Source organism: Polypterus senegalus, chromosome 12 (assembly GCF_016835505.1).
Source record: "Polypterus senegalus isolate Bchr_013 chromosome 12, ASM1683550v1, whole genome shotgun sequence".
Taxonomy (NCBI): domain Eukaryota; kingdom Metazoa; phylum Chordata; class Cladistia; order Polypteriformes; family Polypteridae; genus Polypterus; species Polypterus senegalus.
In genome coordinates, this window is record NC_053165.1 from 134,956,608 (window position 1) to 134,969,921 (window position 13,314).

The 13,314-nt window shown below is 37.5% G+C and overlaps 1 protein-coding gene and 5 non-coding genes across 6 annotated transcripts; all 6 read left to right on the top strand.

Annotated features, from left to right (window-relative positions):
* Positions 1-244: 244 nt before the first annotated feature.
* On the top strand, positions 245-13,190 carry rpl4 (ribosomal protein L4). Its single transcript, XM_039773523.1, has 10 exons — positions 245-354; positions 914-1,085; positions 2,895-3,001; positions 6,206-6,344; positions 6,678-6,802; positions 8,096-8,225; positions 8,415-8,571; positions 8,760-8,843; positions 9,045-9,165; positions 12,974-13,190. The coding sequence occupies exons 1-10, from the start codon at positions 352-354 to the stop codon at positions 13,118-13,120; spliced, it is 1,185 nt and encodes a 394-aa protein (XP_039629457.1). The 5' UTR covers positions 245-351; the 3' UTR covers positions 13,121-13,190.
* Positions 697-797, top strand: LOC120541815. Its single transcript, XR_005636089.1, has one exon. It is a non-coding gene; the product is annotated as a small nucleolar RNA SNORD16 (small nucleolar RNA).
* On the top strand, positions 6,930-7,029 carry LOC120541816. The gene has a single exon (XR_005636090.1). It is a non-coding gene; the product is annotated as a small nucleolar RNA SNORD16 (small nucleolar RNA).
* On the top strand, positions 8,272-8,345 carry LOC120541811. Its single transcript, XR_005636086.1, has one exon. It is a non-coding gene; the product is annotated as a small nucleolar RNA SNORD18 (small nucleolar RNA).
* LOC120541812 lies at positions 8,612-8,685 on the top strand. The gene has a single exon (XR_005636087.1). It is a non-coding gene; the product is annotated as a small nucleolar RNA SNORD18 (small nucleolar RNA).
* Positions 8,895-8,964, top strand: LOC120541814. The gene has a single exon (XR_005636088.1). It is a non-coding gene; the product is annotated as a small nucleolar RNA SNORD18 (small nucleolar RNA).
* Positions 13,191-13,314: the final 124 nt, after the last annotated feature.

Consider the following 13,314-nt stretch of genomic DNA (forward strand, 5'->3'; position numbering starts at 1 on the left):
TATTTTATCTTGCGATATGAAAACAGGTCCAGCTTCTTGTATATATTCCTCCGCCGAAGTAGTGAACCATGGGAAAAAGTAGGTCTTACCATTAAAATGATTTTTTTAAAATTATTTCACGAAACAGAATTGTATAAATTGCCGCTAATATATTACTCCCTGCGATTGAAATGTGTGATACTATAATTTCTCTGGTGCTAGCTCAGCCTTCTGTGAGCTACGCACCATCAGTCTCGTTCACTGACTGCTCGGAGGTATATGCTGTCGGGCGCACGTTTACTTCTTCCTTTTCCTCCGTGGCCGCCATCAAGAGAGGAGTGTGGTGCAGGCGTGCCGTGAGTAAACGAGAAAATGGTTAGTATTTTTGTTTATTTTGTTTACTGTACAATCGTATTTGATGAAAGTGTGGACTTGGGGATGGTAGGTTATTAAAATACCCGCTTTTTGTGTGGTAGAGCTCCGCGTGAACGTGAGTCTTCACAAGGCCGTCCTCGTGTCTTGGCTGGAGGGGGAAGGGATAAGCGTGGCACTCGCATTTGCACCGCTTTGGGATTCGGTGTTTTACTTTGTTTTTGTTGGGTTTGGACCATGCCACTGTTGCTGGCGTTGTCATTCAATAAATTCGATTTGTCACTGGGAGACGACCGGCTTGTTTGTGTTAAAAAAAAAAGCCTCACAAAACAGCGCCACGCTTCTGGCAATGATGGTGTAATTTGCGTCTGACCCCGTGATGAGCGACAGTTGCCTGCTGTTTCTATGCTTTCACGGGCGCTTGAAGACAAAAAGATGTCTGAGCAAGGAGCGATCATGCCTATATTTACGGGTGTGCTAACAGAATTAAATTATATTTGAAGAAATTGGTATACAACTTTATGCAAGAGTACGCATCTCATGTGTATTGTTTCTTTTTCAGGCGTGTGCCAGACCCCTAATATCGGTCTACTCCGAAAAGGGAGACTCCACAGGCAAAAATGTACTGATGCCTGCTGTCTTCAAAGCCCCAATCAGGCCAGATATCGTGAACTTCGTTCACACCAACATGAGGAAGAATAGCCGCCAGCCTTACGCAGTCAGTGAACTGGCAGGTGAGTAAGATGTTGGCCTAGTTGACCGAGGGAGGTTCATATCCACTTGGTGAACCCACAGATACTGGGCCAGTTGTGCCTGGTGGTATTGTTATGAGACTGACTTGAGCGATGTACAAGAGCACATTTCACGACTGATTTCATTGGGAACACTGCCATCTGGAAATCAATTCCTTGTATTGGAGAATAGTGAAGTTTTCTTTTACTTCTATTTCAGACAAACTTTGTGATTGATTCTTTATCATTGAACAATGGTAGTTTTTTTTTTTTTCTTCCACAGACCATTTCTGCACCCACATGCAAGCTCTACCACTTTGTCGCCACCTACATGCATCTTTTCTCTCACATCACTTGATCTCTCACCTGTCAGAAAAGTGCCACACATTTTCTGATCATTCGCGGCTATTTCCAGATTTGCTTGATGCCTTTAGAAACACTAGGTTTGGGAATAATCAGAAATCTGACACAGTCGTCATCTTTAAGGGTCTGTATTTTTTGACTTGGTTTTCAAGTCTGTTTGCTTAAAATCAACCAAGCCTGGCTCAGTGGTAGTGCTGTTGTTTCACAACAGAGGTTGAAATTCACATTCCAAGTCTTTCCTGCATGGAGTTTGCGTTTTCCCCCCAGTGTACATGTGGGTTTCCTTCCACTGTCTGAAGACATGCAGTTTAGGTGGATTGATAATATTAAATTGTCACTAGTGTTAGTGTGTTCACCTTGCAATTGGCTGGTGCCCATTTAGGCATTATTTCTGCCTTGCGCCCTGTGCTTGCTGGGATCGGCTTCACTTTTATCCTGCTCAGGATATATTGCAGGTTTGAAAAATGGAGGGATGGATAAGATGTTACCTTTTGTTCTGTTTATAGCAAAGATATCTTACAGTTTCGGTTGTAGCCTCATTCTCTCATTCTGTGTATGGAAATGCATCTAGGGCTGAAGCTAAAACTCCTCGCGCAAAGAATTTTGAGGCTTGGATCAAATTGCCGGGCCGTGTTAAAGTGGAAACCTTAACTTTCAAAAATATCTGGATGAGAGATTGGGGCAGTCTATTACCTGAACAAATAAGCTTGATGGACCGAAGTCTTATTTCTGTTTTGTTCTCTTTACCAATAAATTTCCGAAAGGTCTTATCTATTAACAGTAATAGTGCACTGCATTCATAGTTTTCATACTTTCTCTGTATGTTTATCATTTGTTTGCTCAGTTTGATGCGCATGCTTCTTCCTGAGCAGCTCATCTTTTCTCCACCCTAGTGGCCTGCTTCTTCTCTCATCAGCATCTTTTCGCGTTAAAACTGATTAAGTCTGTGTTTGCGTTACAATTGCTTAGTACATTTCATTTTTCACTTAAGCTGACACTTAATATCTTAAATCATTCTTGAGGCAGTTTGAAGACTTAAGAGGTAGGGGAAATGACTGCAAAGGTGTTAGGGATGAGAACGGCGCCTTTACGCATGCACTAAATGGCTGGCTGCTGCTGAGAGTTCATCCTACAATAAAATAAAAGGAATAATCTTGGAGGTCAATCACCCCGAAAGCGGATAGATGTCACATAGTAGTGTGTGTACCTGAGTTCAGGTCAATATGTCAAATGGTTTGCAAGCCACAGATGATTTAAAATCCTGGACAGACAAACGAACCGCCATGATATCGTGTAATATATATGTAAAGATTTTGTTTGTATCAAGTTATAATTGATGCACCATAGTTGCAACAATTATTTGAGCAGGTCAATTTTTTTTTTTATTACTGTAGATGAGCATGATTTTTCCATCACTGAGTATTGAGGTCTAACTGTTATCTTTTTCAGGTCACCAAACCAGTGCGGAGTCCTGGGGTACTGGCAGGGCTGTGGCTCGTATTCCACGTGTTAGAGGTGGTGGTACGCACCGCTCTGGCCAGGGAGCCTTTGGAAACGTATCCTTTTTTTTTTTTTCTTTTTTTTTTTTTTTACTCCCCACCCCGTTTTCTATCCTAAAGATGTTTTAATGGAGTTTCTAAATTTACACCTGCATCTTCTTCTCAGTAAGTGATGCATCTTTAAGCCTTTGAGCACATTTTTGTGCTAAACATTTAAGAAGCTTTGTGTACATCTCCAGAAACATTCTGATGCTCTTCATTCTCGCAGTATATACTAAGTTGAAGCAACTTGTTGTGTTGGAACAGGTTTGGCTGTATTTTGTTTCTTTTGAAGTTAATTTAGGAAATTCTTAGTGTCTGCAAAACATCTTGGTTTTGGTTGTTGCTTGAATAATATAAGCTCAAGAACAGTACAGTGTTTACCTTTTTGCAAAGCTAGTGTTGCCTTTTTGAGTGAATGAGTCTTGTTTAAGGTTTTGGTGATATTGTCAGCTTTTGTTTGACCTGAGCTGTTTATGTTAAAGTAATATATTTTATATTTCTTTAGGGCGAGTATTGTTCTCCAGTAGAGGTTATTGATGCTGTTACACTAATGAAAATGACTTCTTTCTATAATACTGCCGAACACTTGTATCACTTTGCATTAGTGTTTGGATTAACCCCACATTGACAGTTTTTCTTTATAGCAGTACAAGAAATAGTATTGTCCTAGCCACATTCACAAAGTATAATGTGCATCTCTAGCTTAACCATACTAGGATGTTAGAAGGATGGCTTTAAGGTTGTACAAGGATACTAGGATGTTAGAAGGATTTTTTTTTTTAAGGGTCAGTGGATTTTATACAGGAGTCTTAGATGGAATAAATACTTTTTTTCAACTGGGAAATATTTTCACTTTTTAGAAGAGCTCCTGAAATGCCTACATACATAAACAGGTAGGTAGATAAATGAGAATTAATATAAAGAAATATACCCATATTTTAGTCTGAACAGCGACCTTAATGATTGTAAAGCAAGAATAGTTTTGACTTGGTTGTCACAGTAAGGCATTATGCAGATGTATTGCTATTGGTATAAAGGAGCCCCATTAGCGTTGCTCAACACACTTCTGCTGAAGAAATCGACTGAAATTACTTTGTGTCAGAGAGAGGATGTGAACCATGTTCAATGGTACTCCCATTTTGTTTTTACTCTTTTGCTACTACCTCCAGATTGTGTCCTATAACTGAGCTTGCCCTTTTAATTGTATGTAATTTAGTAATTATTTATAAAATAGATATTTTCTAATTTTGGCAGGGAGATAAGTTCAGTAGGGTTCTGGAAGTTGCATAAAAGGGCAGCAGTTAACTTCCAAGGTCTGTTTTCTGCTTTGCTGTATCCTGTTTTTTGTTGCCAGCTTGGAGTACCAGCTAACATGAGTGTCTGAAGACTGCTTTATATACTAAATTGCAGATCCCATCCCCACACAAACTACTGCAATCTCTTAAAGAGAAAACATAAGCACACATTGTGCTATGGATATGTTACTTGTTGAGCTACAAAATGAGGTAAAATTTCTCACTGCATTCACTTGCATTTCTGCAATTGGTTTACTTGCTCATATGTTCATCAGCTGATGTTGGGTTGTCATTTTAAATAGTGTTTTTTTTTTTTGTGTACATATTGCTAATAATTCAATAGATAAAAATTCTTTGTTAGTTAACTGCCTTAAGAGTAAGCAAGTTTTGCACCCTACCTTTATTTTTTTTTATGGAGCTGTGGTAATACAGATTAGCCTTTAAACTGCTTAAGTGTAGGAACATTTCAGTTCTCTGAATGTGAGAAACTGCTTCTCACTGCACTTCGTTCTGCAGTAGGTATCTTGTCAAAACTTGACCATGGTTTTGCCTGAGTGCAAGTTTTTATCCAGCTTTGGAAATACCCAACATTAAGCTTCATTTATTTCATAATTGTTTAATTTTCTGCCAGCTAATCCAAAAATGTAATAAAAAAAAAATTGGACATATGTACTGTATGTCCATTTAGTCGTTCAGTTAATGGACAGTGTAATTGCTTACTGTGCCATAGCTATAAGAAATTCTTCCAGACTTACCAGGCTAGGGCAATAACTCAGTCCTGTATTTGAGTATGTTAGAGATTAGGTAGATGTAATAGAAACTGTTGGAAATGCCATGGCAGAAATTACTGCAGTGTGTATGTGCCTAGTCGAGAGTGGATTATAAAAATTGATGCAGTTTCACTATGTGCAGCAGGCAGATAAGACATATGGGCATCTCCACTTTCTGTTTTTAGTTATTCAGTTTATGAGCACAGTGGCATTAGTATCCGACCTAAACAATAACTGGTGGTTTTTAAAATGAAAGGCTCAGTGGGTCATCTTCCTTTTGGAAAGCAACATTGCTTCCCATGGTTTTTGAACAGAATGTTGTGCAGTTTATTGATATTCATTAATTGCCATTAAAGAAATGAATGTTGTTTCTAGTGGGTTTTTTTTTTTTGTTTGTAGTTTTTTTTTCTTCTAGCAGCAGTGTCATAACCTGAGAAAATGTATTAATATCTTTTTATGGTAAAAACATTTTGTAGCCAACAAACTTTTTAGCAATGAGAAACTTTCTAAGGCATCACCCATAGTCAAACTAAGACCAGCATTTGCATTACATATTATGATTGTGTATTCCTGGTCCAGCTTTAGAGAATGTTGACATACTTGAAGTCCAAGCTCAGTTTCAAAACGATTTGTGGAAAGGCAGTGTCTCAGGATTTGTCCAATTTATCCAAGGGAGTAGATTTTAAGCTAAATTTAATCCGAAATTAATAGTAGTCTACAAGATTTTAATTAATCGAAGCATAATACTTGATGTCTTGCCAACACATTGTAATAAATTATGTAAATACGTTTTTTTGAACATGCTCTCATCTTCAGCTGTGAAGACACAATGCAATTTATAAATTATTGACTTTTGGTCAAATTTTATTGCTTTTTTGTGTGTAAAACCTTTTCTTAGCCATGGCATATTGCTTGATTCCAGTGTTAATGTTGCAATTGGTGCAGTTCAGCTGTTTGTGCCAACCTTGTAATACGTTTCATGAATAGTGTAGAAGGTTAAATTTCATCACCCATTAGAACTGTTCAGCAGATGTTTTAAATTCTTTTTGCGATTGCTGTCATTAAAGGTTTTACCTTGCTTTTGTAAAGTGATTAGTTTGCCGAATGGTATAAATATACACTTCTAGTGTGATATCCTTAACCTTTTGATACAGATGTGTCGTGGTGGCCGCATGTTTGCCCCCACCAAAACCTGGAGGCGCTGGCATCGCAGGATCAATGTGAAGCAGAAACGCTATGCTGTCTGCTCTGCCCTTGCAGCATCAGCACTTCCAGCTCTTGTTATGTCCAAAGGTAAGTCGAAGTTTCAAGGATTTGAAAAATTTTCCAGAACAATTTTTTTTTTTTTTATCCCATTCCCCTTGCCCCCCTCTAAATTATTCTGGGTCTATTGACCACCTTTGGCAATCACAGAACTCGGTAAAAAGGCATTGTCCATGCCAAGATTTTTGTAAAAGCAGTGCATGTTGTTGCATTAAAAACTAATGTAGTCTGTTCTTTGGGGTGTGATGTTGGATGATCTGACAGCTTTTTCTGTTGTGCAGTTGTGGGAAAAATTACTTACAGGTCAACTTTATTCTTAGCAGGCTGTCCTAGGCAGTATTTAATTTTATCATATACTTGTAGGCCACCGCATTGAGGAGACTCCAGAAGTTCCTCTTGTTGTGGAAGATAAGGTTGAAGGATACAAGAAGACCAAGGAAGCAGTGCAGCTGCTGAAAAAGCTAAAAGCCTGGAATGATATTAAAAAGGTATGGATGCTTTATTTCCAGCATCTCAAGGTTGGAGTGGGGGGTGTTTGTGTAAAAAATAAGTCTAGATTTTGGTTGTTAGATTTCCACTTTTCATTTCTGTAAACCCCAAGAAGGGTGCACTTCTTGCAGTGATGGTGTAATTTGCGTCTGACCCCAAGTTCAGTGACAGTTGCCTGCTGTCTTCATGCTGTCATGGGTGGCTGATAGCAGCTAAAGTCTGAGCAAGAAGTGTTGTGCCTCAGTGTTCCTTAAACAAATGAAAATGACTTGGTTGTGTGCTGTCTTTTTGTACAAGTAAGTATTTGCATTTCTCAGGGCATTCTTAACTGGAAACTAGCATACTAATTGAAACCCTTTATTGTAGTCTGTATTTTTTATTATAAAAAATTATTATAAAAAGATGTGCAAGAACAAAGATGAAATGTTTGCTGATATTTTAAAGTCAATTTGAAACAATCTCCATTTACAAAGATGGCACCCAAGTCTAAATACATTTTTTTTCAGATTAGTCTTGTACACATCTGTTGAAGGTAATGTTATACAGTACTTTTAATGTGCATAAGACAAAGTTAATGCAGAGTCGTAGCATTAGCAGAATATTTTAGTTTGCTAAGGTCTGAAATCTGGTATCAATGCCATAGTCTATTTTAATACTGATCCAAAACTAGAACACGCAAAATTAGGTGTTGGAAAAGAAGAAAAAAAATTGAATCTGTGTCGGCCAAATCTTGGGTGTGGTGTGTGGGGTTTTTTTTAAATATATAAACTGTTCAATGTAATTGCATTGTGTTCTTTTGCCCTAAATTTTGATGCTCATTGAAATTATTGTGGCCTTATCCTTAAATTCTAAAGATATTAAAGAGCCATATTAATTTTATTGCAACATATATAAAAAAAAATGTATGTATGTGTATAAAATAAAAACATGTATTTTGAAAATGGATTACATAGAGGAGTAATGTTTAGGTCCCACTCCTATTATGAATGTGAATTTTGCATATTTTCAGTTTCTCTGTCTAGGGTTTCTTCTAGGTGCCTCATTTTTCCCACATCCCGATTTTAAGTGTGCATCTTAGACTAACTTAATATCCACTCCTTATTTTTCCTTGTCATTTGGTACTTGGTTACTGTGATTGCATCCTAGATTACATTTTAGCAGAGTAGGTAATAACTTTTTAAACCTTTTTTTTATTGAATACCTTTTATGGTTTGTTGGCACCTGAATATTGTTTTTTAGATGTGCAGTCATCCCCATGTTTACCAGTTTTAACCGTCTGTTAATTTTTTTAGGTCTATGCATCACAACGTATGCGTGCAGGTAAAGGTAAAATGCGAAACAGGCGCCGGATTCAACGAAGAGGACCCTGCATAATTTATAACAAGGATGCTGGAATCACAAAGGCCTTCCGTAACATACCAGGTATGGTCTTTTGACTTTGTGAGACGTGTAACAATTTCCTTTTTGGCTTGCATGATGATGTCCACTTCTAGGTCCGTGTTTCTGACAGACTGTGATTTTTATTGTGGAAGTTCTGACAGGCATGTTTTAGCCAGTAGTGGCACTACAGTTGCATTTCACCATGTCTAATTCTCAGTCTTCTGGTTCCAGGCATCACTCTACTGAATGTCAGTAAACTTAACCTGCTGAGACTGGCTCCTGGGGGTCATGTGGGTCGTTTCTGTATTTGGACAGAGAGTGCATTCTCAAAGCTGGACGACCTGTATGGCAATTGGCGCAAACCTGCCTCTCTGAAGGCTGACTTCAAGTAAGTCTCTGAGCAGCTCTCTTTCATTGTTAATCTAACCCTGTAATGATGATATTCCACTTCATGGTCCGTGTTTCTGACTAATTTGTGATAATAGTTGGAAGTTCTGAACCAGGGTTTGCCGAAGAAAAGGGATTTTGTGTATATTTGCTGATTTTTAGTTTATAATATTTACTACCTCTTTCTAGCCTGCCAATGCACAAGATGACCAACACAGATTTGAGCAGAATCTTGAAAAGTCAAGAAATCCAGAAGGCCCTGCGTGCACCCAAGTAAGTTGTTCCTTTTTGTGTGTGTGTGTGTGGTGGTTTTCTTTCCGCCTTTTGCAGTAATGAGCTTCCACTTTGTGTCAGTGTTTCTGAATCCTGCAATCTTAGTGGAAATTCTGAATTCAGAAACGGACAATTGTGTGGTAGAGACACCTTCATTTTGTTGAAATTATCTAAAACTTTTGTTTCCATGTGTTGTAACAGCAAGAAGATCCATCGCAGAGTCCTTAAGAAGAATCCTCTTAAGAATCTGAGAGTGATGTTGAAACTGAATCCTTATGCCAAAACAGCCAGACGTAATGCTATTCTTTTGCATGATCCAGCGGTATGTACCAAGTCTTTCAGCACCTGAGAATTGCATTTCAGCTTTGAACAGCTGTTGAGCTTTATAGAAACTTCTACCAAAGCAGTTTGGTTTCTAGAACAGCGGTTTGCAAACCAAACCAGCGGTTTGCTTATCAAGGTTAAGAACTACAGTGGCTACTTTCAAGGCAGAAAAGGCTTTTGATTGCCTCTCTTATGCCATTATAAAGTTTGTGAAACAAATACGATTCTGCATGCTTTGAGAGTTTGAATGTGGAGACCAATTACATCGGTCAAGTGAGTTGAGCAAGTGACATTATTCACATGGTAGTATAGTACATAAACAGCTACATTAGAGGAGGAAACTTCACCCTTAACCTTGGATTTTATGAACATGGCTATAGTTTGTCAGTTTTCTAACTGCCGCTTCCAGTTGAGCTAAATTCGGTGAATACCCCAAAATGAAGTGAACAGACTTACAGTATTGCATGCTGTACATTAGACTAGTGCTGGGCAGTATACCAGTTCATACCGAAAACCATTTATTTTTGTTATGGTATGGATTTTTCTTTTACCGCATCACCGATTTAAATTGCCTAAACAATGTTCGCAACATGGCACAGTGGGAAACTGTTTAAGGAGGACCTTTTTTACTGCTACACCGCTAAACACGCATGCAACGGAATACATTCGGTAGTAGAGGTATATTGTGTGGTGAAAATGGACAGAGAACATTCTGAACCTGTAGCACACGATAAAGTTGAACATGATGGCACAGAAGAACTTTTGCTGGAAAAAGGAGTCATGTCTGTTGTCTGGAGATACTTTGGATTTAAAAGGTCAGATGTGTACCATTATGTTCAAATGTGTGAATACTGTTTCTATACTACTGGATAATACTGCAAGCCAAGTTGTACTTGTTTTATATTTTATCAATACTGCGTAATGTACCTGGGTAGTGTGTAATAGTGTGACATGTTGACTTTATTCTCGACGCTTATGACGAGAATAAAGTCGACATCTTAATGAATATTTTACTAATTTCCTCAAGCCCCTTAAGTTTTGTAGCACATTAAATGCTTTGTGTTAAGTGTTCCCGGAGCTATATTAATCGCTACATATTCATCTTGCACTAAGAGGAGGTGCAGGCAGCACACAGAATACATTTAATTTCATGATATTCCTGTTCCCTGAGCATTTTAGAATGCCAAGATAAATACTTTATATAATTTTCATGATGAAATGCATTAAAGCATGTATTAATCATGTGGGGGCACGGTGGCATGGAGGTTGCACTGCTGCCTCGCAGCAAAGGGGGTCTCTGGTGTTCCCTGCCTTGAGTTGGCATGTTTTTCTGGTGGGTTTACTTGGCGTGCTTTCCTTTCAAAGTCATGTAGGATGTGGGGTTATTTATGCTATATTGACCCTGCTAGTGTATGTATTGCTTGTATTCAACCTGCGATGTACTGGCTTCTATTTTTTTGTGGTGTTCCAGTGCACTTTATAAAGGAAATAAACGTGTGTACCAAAACGTTTGTAATTGCAACAATTGTCTGGGAAAATTCCAGGGGTGCCAATTTCAGCCGTGACTAAGTTAAACCTGTGCAATACCCATTCATACATCCAGTGTGGTGTGTTTATTTTCAGAGAGTAGGAATATCATGGAGTGAATGTTTTCTGTGTGACAATCGCTGCCTGCGCCGCCTCTTAGTGTAGAGGAAGTCAGTTTAAGAAGCGTTTAGCAATTAACTGGGTCGGAACACTTAACACTAAGCATTTTAATGTGTTACATTACCTTTTGATAGGGTTTGAGAATAGCTAGTAAATTAAACATTGATTTTAGGATGAAGTTCATTTTGACACTCGCAAAATGAGATTAAAGTGGAAATGTCAACATGTTGACTTTATTCTCGACAAAATTTTGGGTTTTTTTTTTTTTCCCTTCACTGTGGCCCTAATAAGATTCTGTAGGGCTATACCACAAATAGCATTATAAATGCAAGTTGTAGTATTTTATGTATATAGCTTAGCTTGAAGCAAGGTCCATATTAATGCAGTTTGCCTTAATGAGATGGTTCAGTTGATAAAGATGTCATCACCAAGTTACACTTGTTTTTATTTTTATTTGGTGAATACTGCGTAATGCACCTGGGCTTAGTCTTGAAGTAATAGTATCATTACTGGAAGTTGCACTATTCGTTTAAATATTATGCAGTTTAATGATAAAGTTGTTTAAAAAGTCACCTTAACGTGTCAGTGGACAGATTGTTAACATTAACAAAGTGTAGTTGGCTTACAAAAAAATGTATTCCTTTTCTAAGACATGTTCAGTGCAATACAACTTTTGACAAGCACCTCTGGATATTTTACTAAGTCTAAATGCCTCTTTGAATGGTTGAAAATATGTTGTCAATTTTAATTAAAGTTGTTTGCAAAATTTGTTCAATAAAAAAGGTTCTGTATTTTGACTGCAAATGTCATGCAATGTGATTCCTTCTCCATTAGTGCCACCCCCTTGAAAACTATCACTTTATGGGCCATGCAAACCTGTATTAATACTTGTGTGCACATTGTACAAAAAAAAATATAATTTTCAATGTACAATTCTCATGACAGTGAAATAGGTTATTCTTAGCCAGTCTGTTGCAGTAATTGCAGTGGAAAATGTGGTTGACATCCACAAAAAATACCGTGAAAACCGGTATAATTTTGAAAAATAGTGATCTAGAATTTTGGTCGTACCACCCAGCACTACATTAGACAACTAAATAGAACGTGTGTAATCTTAGAGGCTAAATTAGTGGGGCTAATGGCTATTAACACCACATGCTTAATTACTGAAATGAATCTGCAACCATTCAACTGATAGTTCATGGATGGGGTATAGTACCAATATGTTAGTATAGCTAAAATATGACAAGTGCACATGACACCATTGTAAAACAAATGGTGCAGGAGAAAATGCACCATATGCAATCATATTTAATCACTAATTCTGCATTAATACAGACAAGCAATAGAAAAGATTGATCAGTTAAGGTAACTTAAACAGCCAAACTAATGCTTTTATGGGAATTCTGAAACAGGAGGGCAAAATTTTGAAAACTAAAGCATCAGATTTGTGACATTTGAAATCCTGCATTATTTTGACTCGTGATTTAAATCCTATTCAGTAAATATTGACCAGCAATTGTTCCAGACAAATGTCACAAACCTGACTTAAAAAATGTGATCTTATAAAAGTAGCTTTAAAGAATTTGTAAATTTAAAATATTGTGAATTACTTGAATGGGTATTGAAGAGTATTAGTGAGCTGTTATATTTTTTTTAAAACACTATTCATGTCCATTTCCCAGGAGTAATACCATTGGGGCTCCTCATTGTCCTCACTCTACTCTACTTTTATTTTTTTTTTTTTTTTTTGGTAGAGTTGTGGCTGGCACCAAATTAGTGAAGTGTTTTTGAAATGTTTCAGTACATGCAGCCTATACTGTGCCACTGCAGTATTTGTAAGTCTTTGTGATAGAGGGTGCAGTGTAATTGACTTTGAAAATGTAAAATTTGTTTACTGAGTTTATCAGAAAGTATCAAGATTCCAATGGTGGATTTTAGGAGGGTGTATCTTAAATTCAGCATTGCATTCAGGTTTTAGTATCCATAGCCAATGTAGAAGCATGAATGTCACATATTTAGCCCAAAAAAAAGTTGCTCCTGTAATTTTTTTTTAACCATATTAAGGCCACCAGCAGATTTTTCTTATGCTCCATTGTGTTTTGCATAGTCTAACTGCATTTGTGTGTCTCCTAAAATACTTATACTTGTTTTTACAGCACAAAGCTTTGATGCAGTCAATGAAAAAGAAGAAGAAGAAGGTTACCAAGCCTAAGAAGGAAACCGAGGCAAAGGAGAAGGAAACTAAACCAGCAAAGGAGAAGGTGGCCAAACCTAAAAAGGAAATTGAAGCAAAATCAACCTAAAGTTCATTTCGGAGCAGGCAAAAGTGATTTATAAAGTCAGCCACATTAATAAATGTTTGTTCATCTCTTAGTCGTTTGTGTTGATCTCACATAATTGTGGCCATATTTACTAAATGTTGATCCATTAAAAAGTTGAGCAGTGCAGTTCATTTTGTGGTGGGTGGGGGTCCTGTTTGGATTTGTAGTATATTATC

What these genes read in the sequence shown, in the direction of transcription:
- rpl4 (XM_039773523.1), top strand. An exon ending in GGCCTTCCGTAACATACCAG is followed by an intron (nt 8,226 to 8,414) that starts GTATGGTCTTTT and finishes TTCTGGTTCCAG; the next exon opens with GCATCACTCTACTGAATGTC. An exon ending in TTCTTTTGCATGATCCAGCG is followed by an intron (nt 9,166 to 12,973) that starts GTATGTACCAAG and finishes TTGTTTTTACAG; the next exon opens with CACAAAGCTTTGATGCAGTC.